The 18,288-nt window shown below is 45.0% G+C and overlaps 1 protein-coding gene across 12 annotated transcripts in view; it reads left to right on the top strand.

Annotated features, from left to right (window-relative positions):
• The window catches only part of FHOD3 (formin homology 2 domain containing 3), a 549,164-nt gene that overhangs the window by 47,569 nt on the left and 483,307 nt on the right, over positions 1–18,288 (top strand). Inside the window, exon 1 of one of the 12 annotated variants that reach the window (XM_021096279.1) lies at positions 16,935–16,955. The exons of the other annotated variants lie outside the window; for them this stretch is intronic. Coding sequence (XP_020951938.1) covers positions 16,950–16,955 — 6 coding nt within the window. The 5' untranslated portion in view covers positions 16,935–16,949. Of the gene's footprint in view, positions 1–16,934; positions 16,956–18,288 lie in introns of those variants that run through there. 12 annotated transcript variants of the gene reach the window in all.

The following is an 18,288-nucleotide window of genomic DNA, read 5'->3' on the forward strand; positions in this document are numbered from 1 at the left end:
GCTGCAACTCTGATTTGACGCCTAGCCTGGGAAGTTTCATATGCCGCAGATATGGCCCTAAAAAGAAGAAGAAAAAAAAGAAAAGAAAACCAGGTGTTTACTAAAAACACAAAGGAAGGAATTTAAGAATTATCTATCACTATAAAGGTATTGTCTCCTTTCTAGAAGTTGGAGCCCCAAGCCTATTAAAGAGGGAGGTTGAGGCAGTTTTTGTTTGTTTTTTAATTTTATGGCTGCATTCAGGGCATAGGGAAGTTCCTGGGCCAGGGATTGAATCTGAGCTGCAGCTTCAACCTATGCTGCAGCTGCAGCAATGCCAATCCTTTAACTCACCACACCAGGCCAGGGATTGAACCTGCACCTCTGCAGTGACCTGAGCCACTGACTCCAGTTGGATTCTTAACCCACTGTGCCACAGTGGGAACTCCAAGGCAATTTTTGGCAGAGTTTTTCATGGCTGTAGAATCCTGGTGCAGTGATCAGAATGTCTCAAACCAAAACCTCCATGGTTGGCTTTCCTGAGGGACAGTCAACTCTGGTGAAATCCATTGCATCCTGCTCTGTCATGGTCAAGATGCTGTGTACCCAGAATGCCACTTTCTGACCTACCCCAAGAACTCTAACTGATAAGGTGATGGTAGATTTTGCTAGAATTTTCTCCAGTGTGAATGGGGTGTGGTTTGGGGGGAGAGGGAATCTCTTGCCTGCCGCTCTGGCTCAGAGCCTAGGGGCTAATTTAATCAGTCCTGTAAGAGACCCTGCCAGCTGGAGAGAGGCATTCTGAAGCATTCCAGATTCCACCTTCAGCCATTCAGAATCTACCTTCTAGAATCCACCTTCAGCCATTCAGCCTGGCAAGCCTGGCTGTGTGCCCCTGTCTTTCAGTAGCTGTGCCTGAGCCTGTCCCCACTCTCCTTGGCTTTAAGAGCAGCCACGAGTCTCCAGGACCTGGTCTGGGCTCGTGGTTGCACACTGGAGTCACCCAGCAGAAAAAAGTTCACCTTGGAGTCCTCATCTCAAGGTTCTAGATCTGTCCAGCATTTCTCAGCTCTGATCCCTTTGTCCACTGTTTCTTCACTGTTCCTCCTAGAGAAGAGCCAGAGAAAGTTGCCAGGGGGCAGTGCCCAGCTTGCTCCTCTGGGATGTCACTGTGCACATCACTGTTCCAGCCTCCAGATGGGCAGAAACCTGGGTGGTCCTTGCAGATCTCTGTTGCTAGGGAGCAGTGGCTCTGAAGTGTCAGCACAGGGCACCTGATCTGTGAATGGCTCCTGCCCGTGTGCCCGTTATCCTCGTGAGGGTGCATGTGAGTGGGTCTGTGCTCACGATGATGATGATTTGGGCCTCTTGCCACAAGTACAGCATGTGTGTTGGTGGCAGCCTTGCAGGACACAGGACATGTTCATATACCAGACACATCTGGGGCTGCAGGGCCAGCCGGGCCAGAGCTTTTCTCTAACATCTGGGAACAATTACTCTCTACCTAACCAAACCCTGTGGTAGCCACAAGCAACTCCATGTTTAGTTGGATTATAAGAATAAGCAGGCAGTTGTGCTCACGTGTGTGCATCCGTGAAAATAGCAGGTATGAATTATTTTCCAGAAACACCTGATTCCTGTGCCCGGCCAGGAAAGGGATCCGCGCCAAGTCCTGTCACAGACATGCCACTGCTTGTGGCTGAGGCCGCTGCAACTGCTTCTGGGCCTGAGGACAATTTGGATCTTGGCTTTTTAAAAAGCTAACATTGGAGGGGGGTGGCATTCCTGTCGTGGCTTAGTGGACCCAACCTGTATCCATGAGGTTGTAGTTTTGATCCCTGGCCTTGCTCAGTGGGTTAAAGATCTGGCGTTGCTGTGAGCTGTGGTGTAGGTTGCAGACGCGGCTCAGATCCCATGTTGCTGTGACTGATGCAGGCCTCAAGTTCAGCCCTAAAAAGACCAAAAAAAAAAAAAAAAAAAGCCAACCTTGGAGAATGCTGTTTAGCTGTAAAGTATCTCTAGATGACTCAAGACTAATTTGACTCTCACAGGCAATAGTATATAAATTCAAAATTGCACAGTGGATTTTTACTCACCAGAAAATGTGCTGTGTTTAAAATTTTCATTGATTCCAGGAATTCTTGTTGTGGCTCAGTAGGTTAAGCACTCGATGTTGCCTCTCTAAGGATTCAGGTTCCATCCCTGGCCTTGCTCAGTAGGTTAAAGATCTGGTTTTGTCTCAGGCTATAGCATAGGTTGCAGATGCATCTTGGATCTGGTGTTGCCATGGCTGTGGCATAGGCCACAGCTGCAGCTCCCATTTGACCCCTGGCTGGGGAACTTCCATATGCCACAGGCGTGGCCTTCAAAAAAAAATTTTTTTTTTATTCCAAAACTTGACCATCAAACAGTCCTAGATTGAAAGTTACTTTTATATTGAAGGTCAGATTCTCCAGACTTTCCGATGAGCTCAGAATATACCTAGAGTCATGTACTGACAGTTTTTACTTTTGGTTCCAGAAGTGCATATCTTGCATAATGACTGGGATCACTGAATACTCCAGACCTGGGTACTGTGGTAGCCCTGCTCCTGGCTGCTGTATAATGTGAAAAATTTCAGAAGAGCTGATGACTGTTTCTCTTCAAACATTTATTGAACACTAATTAAAATGACAGTATGTTTGGGGGTTTTCCCAGGAATATTTACCTGGAGCATATGGCATCACAAATGGAAGTTTTTCACTTTTGCTGTCCCCTGCACAAGGCCGCTTTTTTTTTTTTTTTTTTTTTTTTTTGGCCTTTTTAGGGCCGCACTGGTGGCATATGGAAGTTCCCAGGCCAGGGGTGGAATCAGAGCTACAGCTGCTGGCCTACACCACGACCACAGCAATGCCGGATCTGAGCTGTTTCTGCAACCTACACAGGATCCTTTAACCTGGAGCAATCTGCCTGAGAGACATGTGGTCTTCTGTTCAGGAGCAAGGGCAGTAGGTTTGTTTTTTTTTTTCCAATTAAAAATGGACAAGCTGTAATTTAGAAACACATGGATGCTTGCGGATTTTTAAATTGGATTAAAACCATTGTGGCAAAGAGTACAGGGACCAGTCTTTAATTACAGCTCTCACAAGGCCTATCATTTGTCATACCAGGTGTGGGGAGGCATTGCTGCCCAGCAAGGCCCTCCTAACCAGGGTGTCAGGCATCTGGTGACGCGCCTTTCTGTTTGCTATGGGGACGCAAAAGAGGAAACAGAGCAGGGCGCTGGATGCTGATTTGGGTCCCTGGGTCCCTGAGGATCTTACCGACGGCACAAACCTCAGTGAGCTAATAGAGTGGAGTGTTTGGGTAAGGGGTTTCAGCTGATCACTAAACTGGGCTGTCTGGTCATCTAGTTAATGAATTACTAAGGGAATGAAGTAGAGTAACATCCTCTGCTGATTTCACGCTGCTGATTTTGAAATCCTCTGGTTATTGAGGAGAAAATTAGTGTCATATATGCCTGAAACTAAATGAAGAAAGCGAGCATTTAATCATAGAGTGTTTGAGGATAAAGGGCCTTCGAGTCACCTGAGCCAGGGTCCAGATGAGCTAGGTGGGCAGGTGGCCCCGGGGAACCTGGACAGCATTGCCCAGAATAAAGGGTGGGCACTGCTTCAGCCCAGCCTCCCTGGGCTGGGAAGGGATAGCCAGACTTTCCAGATCCTCCCATTTTCTTCAAGAGACACCAGAAACCTGAATTTTATGTAAATCTACTTTAACTACTGGCAACTAACCAAACATTTTAAAATGCTACGCGGGCCAAACTGAGCACAGCGGTCAGCTGCCGTTTGCACTGTCCTGTCCCTGCTCTCCCTCATTTGACAGATGCCGTAACTGGCTGACCCCTTAGTTCCATGGCTGGTTGGTTGCAGCCTGATGCCTGGAGGTCCAGCCGCTTGTCTATGAGGCTGATAGTCTTTTCTCACCAAGGGTGGATTTCTAGGGATGCTCTGGAGTGACTGGGGCGCTCAGGGCTTCCTGGCTTGCAGGCAGCTCACCCTCTAGTGCTCTTGAAAGCTATTCCTCGAAGTCCACAGTCATGGCCAGCTGGACTTCCCTGAGGTGTGGCTTCTGCTCCTGGGTGTTCATGTCACACATGCCAGGTGGAGCTGAATTCTTGGCCCCTTTGTGCGTTTTCCTAGGATATCAGTCAGTGGACCTTTTCTGGGACATCGGGTAAATACCCGCACCCCTGGACCCCAAGACATACCTTTTCAGCATGAAAAACACTGCACACAAATATGGTAGAGCAGGAAAGAGGCTCTGGGGACTGAGTGAGCAGGGAAAAGTTCCAAAGAGGATGAGGAGGCCACCCCTGAAAACCTCCTTGGAGTTTCTGCTCTTGGTTCTCAGCCTAATTTGAGACTTCTGTCCTCCCCTAGAGGAGCTAAAGTGAAGTATCTTTGCACCTGTTCTCAGAGTGGATCTCCAGGCCCCTGCATCAGATCACCTGGGGATGGTGGGAAATGAGGCATGTCCTGAGCCCTGCTGCTCTCCATCCCCTCGTGCTTCTGATTAGAATATTGGCCGTGACTAAGGGAGGCTCCCTTATAGACAGCCCCCCAGCTTAGTGTGTACACATACAGGTGCTTAAGATCCATTGTTCCAGGGATGGAAGAGGCACTGGGCAGTAGGGCCTTGTGATTCCAAGGCATGCTCTTTAGGCCCAACCACACAAGGGATGCAAGTAGATCAGAGGAGCAGGCAGTCAACTAGCGGGTTCTGGCTCACAGCCCAGAACTCAGGAGGCAGTTTTAAGTGGTAGGCCCGGGACTGGTTCATGGGTGTGTGAACAGGGTCCTGCACTTGGTGTTTAATGCTCTGTGGTCACAGTGTTTTATTTTATTTTTTTTTATTTTTTATTTTTTTTTTTTTTTTTTTTTTTTTTTTTTTTTTTTTTTTTTAGGGCTGTACTCACGGCATGAGGAAATTCCCAGGCTAGGGGTGGAATCAGAGCCACAGCTGCTGGCCTACACCACAGCTACAGCAACACGGGATCTGAGCCGCATCTGTGACCTACACCACAGCTCACGGCAATTCTGGATTATGGCCACAGTTTTGAAATTCTTACCTTTACTATTGAATTAGCGAAGGCTAATGGGATGAGGGAGCATGTGCTGAGGGCTGGTGCCTCTGCTCATGTGCAGTTTTGCCTGGTTCCTCCTCTGCCTCCCACGGATTGGGTCTCTCTGCTGCCCCTCCTGTGACTTCTACTGTCCTGTGCCAGGGTCCTGGGTGCACGTGGGCACATTCCCATATGCCAAGTTGTCGGAGTGGGCTGTAGGCACCTGTGAGGGTCTTCACAAGCCCAGTGGGTATCCTTGAGCTCAAGGAAGTGCAGTGATAAATCACAGATTAAAGTACTCCCACGGCAGGTAGGGAGACTGCTGAGAAAGGAAAAAGTTTTTCCCGATTTTTGAACATCGGGCCCCACATTTTCAGTTTGCATTGGGTCTTGCAAATCACGTAGCTGGCATGGGTGAGCCTATGCGAAAATCCTCTTCTTAGCGGGTTTATTTGATTGTTTGCACGCATGGGTGCCCCTTCCCCTAGAGAGTCTTTCTCCCCATCTCACCGACTCATCATTCTAATCCTAATATACAAGTCTTGCATATGTTGACAAGTCTCTTTTATATTTTCCATTGCGGTCTTTTTCTTTCAAAGGATGTGAATAATGGGATATGTGAAGAATGAAGCAATAATATATCACACATTCCTTTGTAAGTCTTAGTTAAGAGTTTTGAAGATTTTACACAGCATCAGTGAGAGCTGTCATCTTTGTGTGGTTTCTCTCATTATTAAGTGTTACATTTTAAGTGAGTGAATTTGCTTCTGTGGTTTAGCTCTCTCGGAGAGTTTTGCATCGCCTCACCTTGGCAGGCCAGATGAGCAGGGGCCACTTATTGTGTATGCTCTGTGAATGTTTGCAGCAGGATGGGATGCAAAGATTGGATGTGCCCGTGTCTTTGCAACGGTTTTAATTTTTGTTGTGTGAAGGGCTGAGCAGCTGATAACAAAGGCCCAGTTATTTTCAGATGCAGGTTGTTCAGGTCTCAGTTGACCATGTTCTACTTAAAATACTCTCTTCTCTCCGCTTATATAACAGCCTTTTTCTGGTTTTCCTCTGGTGTTTCTGGCTGATCCTTTCAGTCTCCTTTTCTTGGATGCAGTCTTTAAATGTTGGAATTGCGAAGGGCTTACTTCTGTGCCTTTCTTTCCTCCTCATTCGAAATTCTGTTGTAGCTGAGAACACAGTCTTAGGGATCAGGCTGTCTGGGTTGAGTTGTTGCTAATTGTGGTGACCTTGGGCATGTTTTTTGGTCACTTAGTTTTTTGTGAGTTTGTGCTCCACAGTTTTAGATTGATTATAAGATGAAAAATAATAGTACCTTCCTTATAGCTTGTGTGAGGATTAAATAATTAATGTTCATTCATGTCAAGTAAATGGTAAATGTTTTTAGCTATTAAATAGATATTTGGTTTTCTGCTTTTGTTACTAAACAAACAGGAAGGCCAAACAAACTGAAGTGTTTTTGGAGCAGAGAAAGGTTTATTGCAGGGAGTGAGGAGAATGGGTGGCTCGTACCCTAAATACCCTGAACTCCTTGAGGAGTTTCAGCAAAGCATTTTTAAAGGCAAGGTGAGAGAGGGGTGTCTCAGGATATGTGATTGGCTTGTGCACAATTCTCTGGTTGATGCTGAGGTAACAGGGCAGTTAACATGATCACTCCTTAGGTGCCAGAAGGGCTATGTGCTCATGATCATCAGGTAGTTAATTTCTTCCATTTGGTGGTGGTTTTTAGCATCTGAAAAATTCAGGAAATATGCATGAAGTATTATCTGGGTACTTCAGAGAAGAGCTACAGCAGAGGATATGGGGGAGGGATTTTTCCTGGGAAGGCTCCATCCAGTTCTGCTGGGTTACACTTCTGCCTGTAATGAACTAGCTTGTAGCAGATCAATCCTCCTATCTGGAACAACCAGATAAGGTAGACAGAGGACCAAAAACACGTGTTTGAGGGCGCTAGAGAGCTCCCAAGACCAGTACTTGGGAGGCCAAGATCCCAGAGAGGAGGGAGACCTACTGAGGTCATATTCAATGAGTCTGACATTCTTAGTTGCTTTTCACCTTGATACATATACCAGTTCATCAGTGGCAGGTGCATAGACCACAAAGGTAAGCAGAAAGTGACCGTGAGGAGGCTGAAAAGTTAAGCAAAGTGGCTAGCAGTTTTATAGTTCTGGGGAGAAAAAAACAGAGATCAGAACTCACCAAGGTAAATGGATCCCAATAAACAATTTATGCATGCAGTTGGGACCCTTAAAGATTACACCCTATAAGTAAGTGTTAACTGAAAACAGACCAGGCATACAAAGACTGAAACCCTGTTTTGAGTGAGCTCAGTCCTTAATTGGATTAAGGAAATCTATTCCTACAGCTTGCCAGAAGCTAAGGAAAATCCTCTCTGAGGGAAGCTATCACCCAGAACCTTGAGCTTTTTTAAAATAAGCAATGATTGTATTGAATAAAATGTACTTGGTATATCTAGAAACATGACCAAGGCAGGGAGTGGGATGGGGAAACATAGAAATATATATAGGTGATCCAGATAGATATGATCTCTAAAACAGTTATGAGACATACATTCAAGAACAGAGAGAAGATGTTGAATTTTAACAAAATACAGCTGAGATGGAGATATCTATATCTATCTATATGTATGTGTGTGTATATATGGATGCATATATAGATGTGTGTGTGTGTATGGCATAAAGAAGGAAATGGAAGTTATACAAATGAAAAGCACAAAATTTAAGAATGAAGTAGCTGGGTTCATCTGAAGATTAGACACTGATGAAGAGAAAATTCATGATGTAGTATAGAGGTCAGTAGAAGATATGGAGATATATGGAGAGCAAAAAATAGCAAATGCAGAAAAGATCATAATAAGCATGTGGTTCTTGGTCTAAAATATGTGTAATCCAGAGTTCCTGTCCTGGCTCAGTGGTTAATGAATCTGACTAGGAACCATGAGGTTGTGGGTTCAATCCCTGGCCTCGCTCAGTCAGTTAAGGATCCGGCATTGCCATGAGCTGTGGTGTAGGTCGAAGATGCAGTTCGGATCTGGCATTTCTGTGGCTGTGGCATAGACTGGTGGCTACAGCACTGATTAGACCCCTAGCCTGGGAACTTCCATATGCTGTGGGTGGGGCCTAGAAAAGACAAAAAGACAAAAAAAAATGTGTAATCGAATCCTACAGTGGGAGAAAAAGGAGAATGAGGCAGAAGCAATATCTGAAGAGATAATGGCCAGGATTTTCTAAAATTAACAAATGACACCAGCCACAAGTTCAGGAAATGCTGTAAAACCCAGCAGGATAAATACAAGGTAAACTACACATAAGCACTTCATAGTAAACCTGATGGAAGTTAAAGACAAAGGAGATATTAAACAAAGCCTGAGAAAAATAGATTATCTTCAAAAGAACAATAAGAATTGCAGCTGATGTTTCAACTGAAATGATGTATGCTAGAAGACAGTGAAGTTACAGTTTATGAGTAAGGCATACCTTGTTTTATTATGCTTTGTTTTATTGTGATTTGCAGATCCTGTGTTTTTTACAAATTGAAGGTTTTTGGCAACATTGCATTGTCATGTGATGGTTAGTATTTTTTTAGCAATATTTAAAAAATAAGGTATGTACATTTTTTTTCAGATATAATGCTATTGCACAATTAGAGACCACAGTATAGTATAAATATAACTTTTTTTGTTTTTTGGTCTTTCTGTCTTTTTAGGGCTGCACCCGTGGCATATGGAGGTTCCCAGGCTAGGGGTCCATTTGGAGCTATGGCCACCAGCCTAAGCAAGGATTACAGCAATGCGGGATCTGAGCCGTGTCTGCAACCTACACCACAGCTCATGGCAATGCTGGATCCTTAACCCACTGAACGATGCCAGGGATTGAACCTGCATCCTCACGGATGCTGGTCAAGTTTGTTAACTGCTGAGCCACGATGGGAACTCCTAAATATAACTTTTATACTCACCAAGAAACCAAAAAATTCATGTGACTTACTTTGTTGCAATATTCACTTTACTGCAGTGGTCTGGAATCTACCCCACCATATCTCTGAGGTATGCCTGTACTCCAAGCAAATAACTGCTAATCCAGAATTCTGTATCCTGAAAAAATATCCTATAGAGGAAAGATGATGTGATAATGAAGCACAAACAACAAAAGAAAAAAAATAGATTAAATTGTACTTCATTAAAATTAAAAGCTTTTGTGCTTCAAAGGACACTGCTGGGAAAGTGAAAAGACAACTCATAGATTGGGAGAAGATTTTTGCAAGCCATATGGCTAGTAAAGGACTTGCATTTATAATATATGGGGATTCTTACAACTCAACAACCAAAAGAAAACTCAATTTAAAAATGGGCAAATAGGAGTTCCTGTCGTGGCACAGTGGAAACAAATCTGACTAGGAACCATGAGGTTGCAGGTTCTATCCCTGGCTTTGTTCAGTGGGTTAAGGATCCGGCATTGCCATGAGCTGTGGTGTAGGTCGCAGATGTGGCTTGGAGCTGGTGTTGCTGTGGCTCTGGTGTAGGCTGGCAGCAACAGCTCCGATTGGACCCCTAGCCTGGGAACCTCCATATGCCACAGGTGCGGCCCTAAAAGGACAAAAAAAGACAAAAAAAATGGGCAAACATTTGTATGGTAATTTCTCTACAGGAGATAATCAAATGACCAATAAATATATGAAACGATGCTCATGATCATTAGTCATCAGGGAAATGCAAATTGAAACTGTGAAAATATCAACTTACATTTATTAAGATGGCTATAGTCAAAAAGAAAACAAATGCTGAAGTTTTGGAGAAATTGGAATCCCCATGCATTGCTGGTGGGAATGCAAAATGATATAGCCTCTTTGGAAAACAGTCTAGAAGTTTCTTAAAATATTAAACATAGAGGTGCCATGTGACCCAGCAGTTCTATTCCTGGGTAGCAGAGTCCCAAGAGAAATGAAAATATAGGTCTATATAGAAACTTGTACATAAATGCTCAGAATATTATTATTCGTAATAACCCCAAAGTGGAAAGAACCCAATGTCCATTAGCTGATAAATGGATAAATTAAAGGTGGTATATCCATGTAACAGAATATTATTTAGCAGGAAAGGGGATGAAGTACTGGTAAATGCTGTATTGTGAAAGAACCTTGACAACTTTCTACTAAGTGAAAGAAGCTAGTTGCAAAAAAGACTGTTGTGTGATTCCATTTATATGAGGTGTCTAGAATAGGCAAATCAGTGGACACAAAGTAGATTAGTGGTTTCTGGGTATAGAGGGGGTGTCTTTGCAAGAATTGGGATTTACACCCCATGGATATATGTTTTCTTTTTGGGGTGATGGTAATGTTCTAAAATTGATTGTGGTGATGGATGGATATACAAGCCCATGGAATTGCACACTCTAAACGGATGCATTATTTTGTATGTGAATTATATCTCAGTAAGACTGTTACCAAAAAATGGAGGTAAAATAAAGATGTTTTTAGAATATAGGAAAGCACAAATTACCATTACCAGAAATGCAAAAGGGGACACTACTACAGATCCTTAAACCACAAAAAGTTAGCTGTTAACCTTTAGGTTCACCAGTGCACTTGTGGGATTTCAACTGCAATGTTTTTATTTATGTCCAAACCTCCAAAGCTATTTCTCAATACCTCCACTTGTTTTAGACATAACATGTTAAAAAACAAAAATTCCAATTTCATCCTATCTCCCTGCCCCCAACATCTTTTTATATAATGTTTGGTAAATGGTACCATCATTTATTAATTTGCTCAAGTAAGACTCTATGGGACGTCCTCATGTCTGATCAATTACCAAGTCACTCTTACATTTTCTTCCTGTTCCCATCTTTCCCTGTATCACTTCTTCTTCTTTTTTGGTTTTTTTATTTTTTGGTCTTTTTAGGGCCACACCATGGCATATGGAGGTTCCCAGGATAAGGGTTGAATTGGAGCTGTAGCTGCTGGGCTATACCACAGCCACAGCAATGCCATATCTGAGCTAAGTCTGCAACCTACACCACAGCTCATGGTAATGCCAGATCCTTAACCCACCGAGTGAGGCCAGGGATTGAACCTGCAATCTCATGGATGCTAGTCAGATTCGTTTCTGCTGAGCCACACTGGGAACTCCTGTCTGTATCACTACTTCTTTCCTCTCCTCTCCACTGCTTCCACTGTTGTCTGAGCTTCTTCCAGGTGCTCCCCGTTCCTGCAGTGGCCTCTTCGTTTTCCCCTTTCTATCCTTACATTGCAAAGCTGATCCTGTATGCATCTGTTTACAGCCCATTTCCCAGCTTCCCCTTGCCTTAGAATCAAGTCTAAAATCTACTGACCAGGAAGTGTCTCCCTCTGGAACCCCTGACCTGCTTTCTTTCAGGGCCTTAACTACTTGGGCTCGTCCTGTGTCTGGGCGTTTATATCCATCACTCTTCAGCTCCCTGATCCCTGCACTCCTCCCTCAGTGAAAATAAGAGCAGAAACAACAGAGGTGACTAACTTCTTGTTCTCCTCACTTCCCTGTTGGGTGGGTGGCTGGTCCCATCCTCAGCCTTGAGTTCTCTTTGGAACCTGCCCTGTCGTGCTGGGACATAGCACAGTGCCTGGCACAGAGATGGAGCACAGGAAAGGATCAATCATCTGAATGAGTGCTGATACTGTTTTTCAACCTGACTGGAGTGAAACAGGAAATGGGGAAACGTACCTGAAAACATAAGTAAATATAGCCTTTTCAAGAGAAAATTTTAATGCATTTTGGTTATTTATTTTATGATAGAGCGGTCCTTTAAAATAATTCAAATATTTACCAGATTATCACACTCCCTCAGTATAAGCTCTTAACTGGAGAAACTTCACCTTTGTCTTTCTTGTAGAATTTGGCCGAGGCCTTTACCTCTGGTTAGTGAGCTGTGCAATTTTGTTGACTTAAATAGAAGGCTGGGGCTTGATTTGGAAACTGCCTAAATCAATTTCAGGACATTGGTTCTCTCATGGAGGTTGTGGGCCATAAATAACATAACTTATTAAAGGTTTCTGAGGAAGTAAAATCCAGCCACTTTCAAAGTAAATACATTCATATTATTTCATACCTCATATATGCTGGATCTTCACAGATACCCTTGTACTTCACTCTAAAACATTTATTAAGTACCTGCGATATATTTGTTGTTCCAAAGAGGCCAGATGGGCCCTAGAGATTAGAAGTTTAAATATGATTTGTTGGGATTAGCCAACAGAACTGGTTTCTTCTGATAACCTGTGAGTTGGTTTCATTTGGTCTTGCTTTTCAGAAAACTGAGCAAGTGTTACTTTTGTTTAAAATTTAAATGAAAAAAAAAAAAAGTGTGTTGAGGAGTCCCTGTTGTGGCACAGAAGAAATGAATCTGACTAGTAACCATGAGGTTACAGTTTCGATCCTCGGCCTTGCTCAGTGGATTAAGGATCCAGCATTGCCATGAGCTGTGTTGTTGGTTGCAGATGCGGCTCAGATCTGGTGTTTCTGTGGCTGTGGTATAGGCTGGCGGTATAGCTCTAATTTGACCCCTAGCCTGGGAACCTCCATATGCCGTGGGCGTGGCCTTAAAAAAAAAGGCAAACCCCCCAAAAAACTGTGTTGATTTATGTTGTGTCAATTTTTGCTGTATAGCAAAGTAACTCAGTCATATATATATGGATCATATTTACCTGTGTGTATGTATATTTTTTTTCTCATATTGTCGTCCATCATGTTCTATGACAAGAGAACTTATATTTTTAAAATATGTAAAATCACACCTTTATTTGAAACTGTTCACTTTTTATTGTGAAATGCATTGTACCTGTAAAGGTAATGAATGAGGAGTGTAGTTTGAAGGATGGTGAAATGAATGCCATGTCCCCACTGCCCATCTTAAGAGATGGCAGAGGGCAGCCATGGTGTGTGTGCCCTCCGTTGTGTCCCTGTGCAGCGGCCCTTATGGGATAGGTGGGGACCCACAGCCCAGAAGAGCTTGAATGGCTGAGCTAGGGTTTTGTGACAGTTTTGAATAGTTTGAGCAGCTATCTTTCCTAGCTTCTTTTTGCATCTAAGTCTGGTTTCTTGTCCCTGCTGCTTTTCAAAGGAACCGCAAAGTTGAGAGAAGCTGTGAGCTTCGTGAGGGCCTGGTGACAAGCACCATTAGAGGGGGAAACTGAGTGGCTCTCTTTGAGCTGCGCATCTGACCAGCTGCCTGCCTGTGCACTGCTCTGCCAGCTGGGATGAGCCTAGAGTGCTGGATGAGCCTGGAGCACAGTGAATGCCACCCTGGATCGAGACAGGACCCACAGCAGTGCTTCATTTCTGAGCCAGGAGTGGGGCCAGCCTCGCGCAGCCATAAGGGCCCTGGACTTGGAGTTGCTATTTTGAAAGTCTTCGTACTTTGACTTTTGAATGTGCATTTCGTTTGCTGCAATGATGGCACATGCTCAGGGGGCTTGGAGCAACAATCTGTGTGGGGTTTCACCTGCTGCTGCCTCCTCACATCCCCAGGAGGGGTTTGTATCTGACTGCTCCCCACTACCTGGGGCTCCAGGCCTTTCTACCAAGCAAGTGCCACTGTCCTCTGTCCTTTGTCCCCCGGTGGTGGCTTGGGCTCTGGGAGAGGCAGGGCCAGGCATGCCTACTCTGTGGTGTCTGAGGGCTGGGCATAGTGCTGGCATTCCTGCCCTGAGCCGCCAATGAGATGGTGTGAGCCTCTCGCTCACCCCCAATCCAGGTGCCAAGCACTTTGAGTGTGAAATTGCAATCCGTGGGGGCCTCCCGTCTGCTGAGGGTGGAGGTAGCAGCCTCCTAGGAAGTGGAGAGTGACTTAAAGCAACAACTGTAAAATGTGGCCCAAACATCTTTGGATCTCCTGGCCAGTTCTGCTTTGGGCCCGTTTGGCCAACAATCGGTGGTTCTCTCCTTAGTCTGTCATCAGCTGGTGGCTCAACGTGGAGGCTTGGTGATCCACGTTCAGCCTGTGGCAGTTGGTAGGCCGTCAGCAGGGGCAGCAGGAGCTACCAGGTACCCTGGAGGCCGGCTGACCCGTGCTCCTTCGGAGGGTGGCAGAGTTGCAAGGACAGCAAGGGAGCCCAGGCCTAGAGATCCAGTGTCTTTTGAGTCTCTGCTATGTCACATTTGCTGCCACATTGGCCAAAGCAAGATACAGGTCAGCCCAGATCCAGGAGCAAAGAAAGAACCTATGCATCTTGATGGAAGAAGCTGCGAAACTCATACTGCAGGGGCTGTGGGTGCAGGGACAGGAGGAACCCATGAAATGACATAAGCAAATGCCATTTATTTTGTTTTTTTTTTTCTTTTAAACATTGGCATATATTTTCCCACTTCTGAACTCTTAACCAAAATTAACTTAATGGATAGACCTCATGTATATTTATAGAACAGTTCCATGTCAATCTGCCCCAGAGTTCCACAGAACTTTATTGCCTGGACTAAGGATTACTTTGGACATGCTTCCAAAGCCAGATAATCATTAAACCACCATTAAACCACATGCTGCTTCACTGGATTAAGGAAAGAAAAGAATGCCTAAATTGAGACGTGACATCAGCCTTGTTTTAGGTATTTTTCCTGCCCAGGACGATAAGTCTGTTGTTCCCTTTTGAACACACCATCTTTGTAGGAACAGTCAGGGAAACCCACGTGACCTTGTACAGGCTGTTGGTGGGGCGAGGAGGACACTTCCCATGTTTCCAGAGATTGAGGGCCCATTTTGATGGTTTGTGTTGACTTGGAGAAATGGCAGAAAATTCCAGAGTATTTGGAAGGGTCTTGTGCTCTGTGACTGACCCCTGTTGAGCACTGCCCCCACTGGAATCTGGGCTGCAGGCTCAGAGCCTGCAACCTGGTCCTGCTGCCATGCCACCACTGTCACTGTCACTATCCCTCACCTTCCCTAACTTCAATCTTGTGATCACCCTGTAATGTTACTGTCCCCTAGGGTTCCTGGCTTTGTCTTCTGTCCTGAAGTGCCCAGCAGTGTTCTGGCCACCGAACCTAGAGCCAAGAAAGCAGTACAGGGGACAGGCTGCCAGGGGATCAGGGTTGATATGAAAGTTGTTAGAGTCAGGAAATTCCAGGGCCCTTAAGTCATTTGGGAAGACATTTGACATGAGAGGCCCAGAGAAGGGATCAGGTTGCCTCCATGTTAGTAGGATTTGAGGTTCCTGTCAGGAACTGGTCTGGCAGGAAGGTGTCTAAATCCTTCTTGCCATAGGCAGAGTCTGGATAGTTCCATCTACACCTTTATAATAACTAGACTGGAATTCACCTCCACTGGCTGCCTATGCTTGTTATCCTTGCCTTCTTTTATCAGCGTTAGTTACCCTTGATGAGATTGCAGAATGCATTTGGCGTGTGCCTATTAATTTGTTTGTAAAAATTGTACCTAAAGCTGAACCCCATAGTACTGAGGGAATTTTACTTTCAGTGTGTCAGTCCATCCAGGAAGCCCTGTATGCCTACTCCTTGGCTCATGTGATGGTTTAAATATTAATTGCATGTGTCTGGGGTGTGATGATGGTGGTGCTCCTGTTGTGGAACAGAGAGGTCAGTGTGTGTGATTTCATTTGGCATCTTCATGGGCTGCCTGTGTGGTTGGGACCCCTCTGTGCCCATGTGCCCTGGCTCGCTAAGGGGGGCAGTGTCTGACCTTGACCCCTTCCTTTAGCCCTACTGTGAGGGTCCCACACAGTTCACGAGAGATTAAAAGGCACAGAGCCATCATTTCTGTTTTATTATTATTATTATTAATTTTTTTTTTTTTTTTTTTTTTTTTTTTGCTTTTTAGGGCCGCACCCATGGCATATGGAAGTTCTCAGGCTAGGGGTTGAATTGGAGCTGTGGCTGCTGGCCTGTGCCACAGCTCATGGCAATGCTGGATCCTTAACCCACTGAATGAGGCCAGGGATCCATCCTGCATCCTCATGGGCACTAGTAGGGCTTGTAACCCGCTGAGCCGTGATAGGAACTCCCTCATTTCTGTTTTAATTGAAAGTCTTGTACAAATTACCCAACTGTTAATTAGGGAGGCAGGGTGGTGACACCTGGCTTAGAACATGAGGCTGCCTTTCTCCTGGGAGGGGGCCTGGGTCCTTTTATGGAGGATGCGTGCATCGCAGGAAGCTGTGGCTGCTAATGATAGCAGAAGGAATATAACCGAGAATGAACTTCCCCTCATTGTGATAGTTGGTGTAAGTGGCTTTTCCTTCTCTTCCCCGTGCTATTGATGTGTTACACTTACTTAACAAAATGACCTTTGGGGGAAGAAAGCGTGTATGTGTTCCTTGGTGCCCAGCCCACGCCTGACATATAATTTTGTTAAAATTGAACTATGGAAACGGCAGTAGTTAATGATGCCCTGAAATGTGAAGAGAGGAATGATGAGAACAGGCAGTTCTACTAAGGTTTTGGGATTCTGTGGTCAGAAGGCTGGGGACATGGGGCGGGGGCACTTCCTGCTGTGTTATGGGGCTGCTGGGAGCCTGTGGAGGCAGACATGTGGTGGGCCAGGGTGAGTGCTGAGGAAAACCAGATACTCACCCCAGCTGCCAGGAATAAAATCAGAAGGTATGGGGTGATGTGGAAAATAGTCACGGTCACCAGTAAAGATGGGGCTCTATCTCCTGGTCCCCTGTGACCCACCTCTGCCCCAACTGAGGGGAAAGGTATAGGGTTGGGTTGGGGTGGGGAGGGCTAAAGGCCTAGGACAGGGAGGCTCAGTCCACTCCCTGCTCGTCTCCACTTTAGGTGCCTCAGATTAATGACCTGGGAAGGCCAGAAGCAGCACGTGATCTAGCTGGCCTGGGAAGCCGGAGAGGGCCGATGGAGGTATCTCAGGAATTTTGTGAACCATATCTTCATTATAGCCATTATTAAAAATTAAAGTATTCTGAATAAATGTACAATGAATAAAGTTATATTAGAACCAGGAGTTCCGTTGTGTCTCAGTGGGTTAAAGACCCAGCTTTGTCTTGCTGAGGATGAGGGTTCAATCTCTGGCCTCGCTCAATGGGTTAAGGATCCAGGGTGGCTGCAGGCTGTGGTGTAGGCTGCAGATGCAGCTTTAATTCAATATTGCTGGGGCTGTGGGGCAGGCTGGCAGCTGCAGCTCCAATTTGACCCCTGGCCTGGGAACTTCTGTATACTGAAGGTGTGGCCATAAAGAAAAAAAAAAACAACGTTATATTAGAACTGAAAACTGACTCATTTTGTACACATGAAGCTAATACAATATTGTAAATCAACTGTACTTCAGAAAAAGATACTCAAAACATGTCACTTCCTAATTGTTTTATTACACTTTATCACTGCCTATGCTTGGGAGGTTACTTACATCTCTTGAGTCTGTATGATAAAATTACTATGTGCTGATAAGTTGCCGTATGTCTTTTTAGCTTTTCACTTGGTGACCTCACATTGGTAGCTTCAAGCTGGCCATAGTGGGAGAATTTATATCATATAGACATGTATGTTCTGCCTCTCTCAACAGCCAGAGCACTACTTCCTCTGACTTGGTTCTCTGTGTCGGGCCCGAGTGTGGACCACAGCCTCAGAATGCCTTTGACCCCCTCGATGGGAAGCAAAAACTCTTTATCTGAAAGCTTCTGGAGTTCCCATTGTGGCGCAGTGGAAACGAATCTGACTAGTGTTCATGAGGATGTGGGTGTGATCCCTGGTCTCACTCAGTGGGTCAGGGATCCAGTGTTGCCTGGAGCTGTGGTGTAGGTTGCAGATGCGGCTTGAATCCTAGGTTGCTGTGGCTGCGGTGTGGGCTGGCAGCTGCAGCTCCGTGGACTCACGTATTTCCAGGGATGGAGGCAAAAGAAATTATTATGGCTTAAGGGGCTTTCATTATCCTCATCTTCTAGTCTGTTGATTGTAGATGATATTAAATATGAGCAGAAGTGTTGATACTATCAACAGAACAGACCCAGTAAGCTTGATTAGTTGAAAATGTCAGCAGGAGTTAAAAGTAAGAACGATCTGCAGTGATTTCAGCTCTACCGACAAGTGGTCCATAGCATACATGGTAACAGATTCAGTTTCTAAGGGAATTTTCCACGTAGGAATTAAATGTCTGATTTTAGTCTGCAGGAGACCCTTGGCCCAGGAGACGCCTTCTGTAGGAAATCCTTCCTGTGTGCTGCTTCCGCAGGTCAGG

The sequence above is a fragment of the Sus scrofa genome, chromosome 6, assembly GCF_000003025.6.
Source record: "Sus scrofa isolate TJ Tabasco breed Duroc chromosome 6, Sscrofa11.1, whole genome shotgun sequence".
In the NCBI taxonomy this organism is placed as follows: Eukaryota; Metazoa; Chordata; class Mammalia; order Artiodactyla; family Suidae; genus Sus; species Sus scrofa.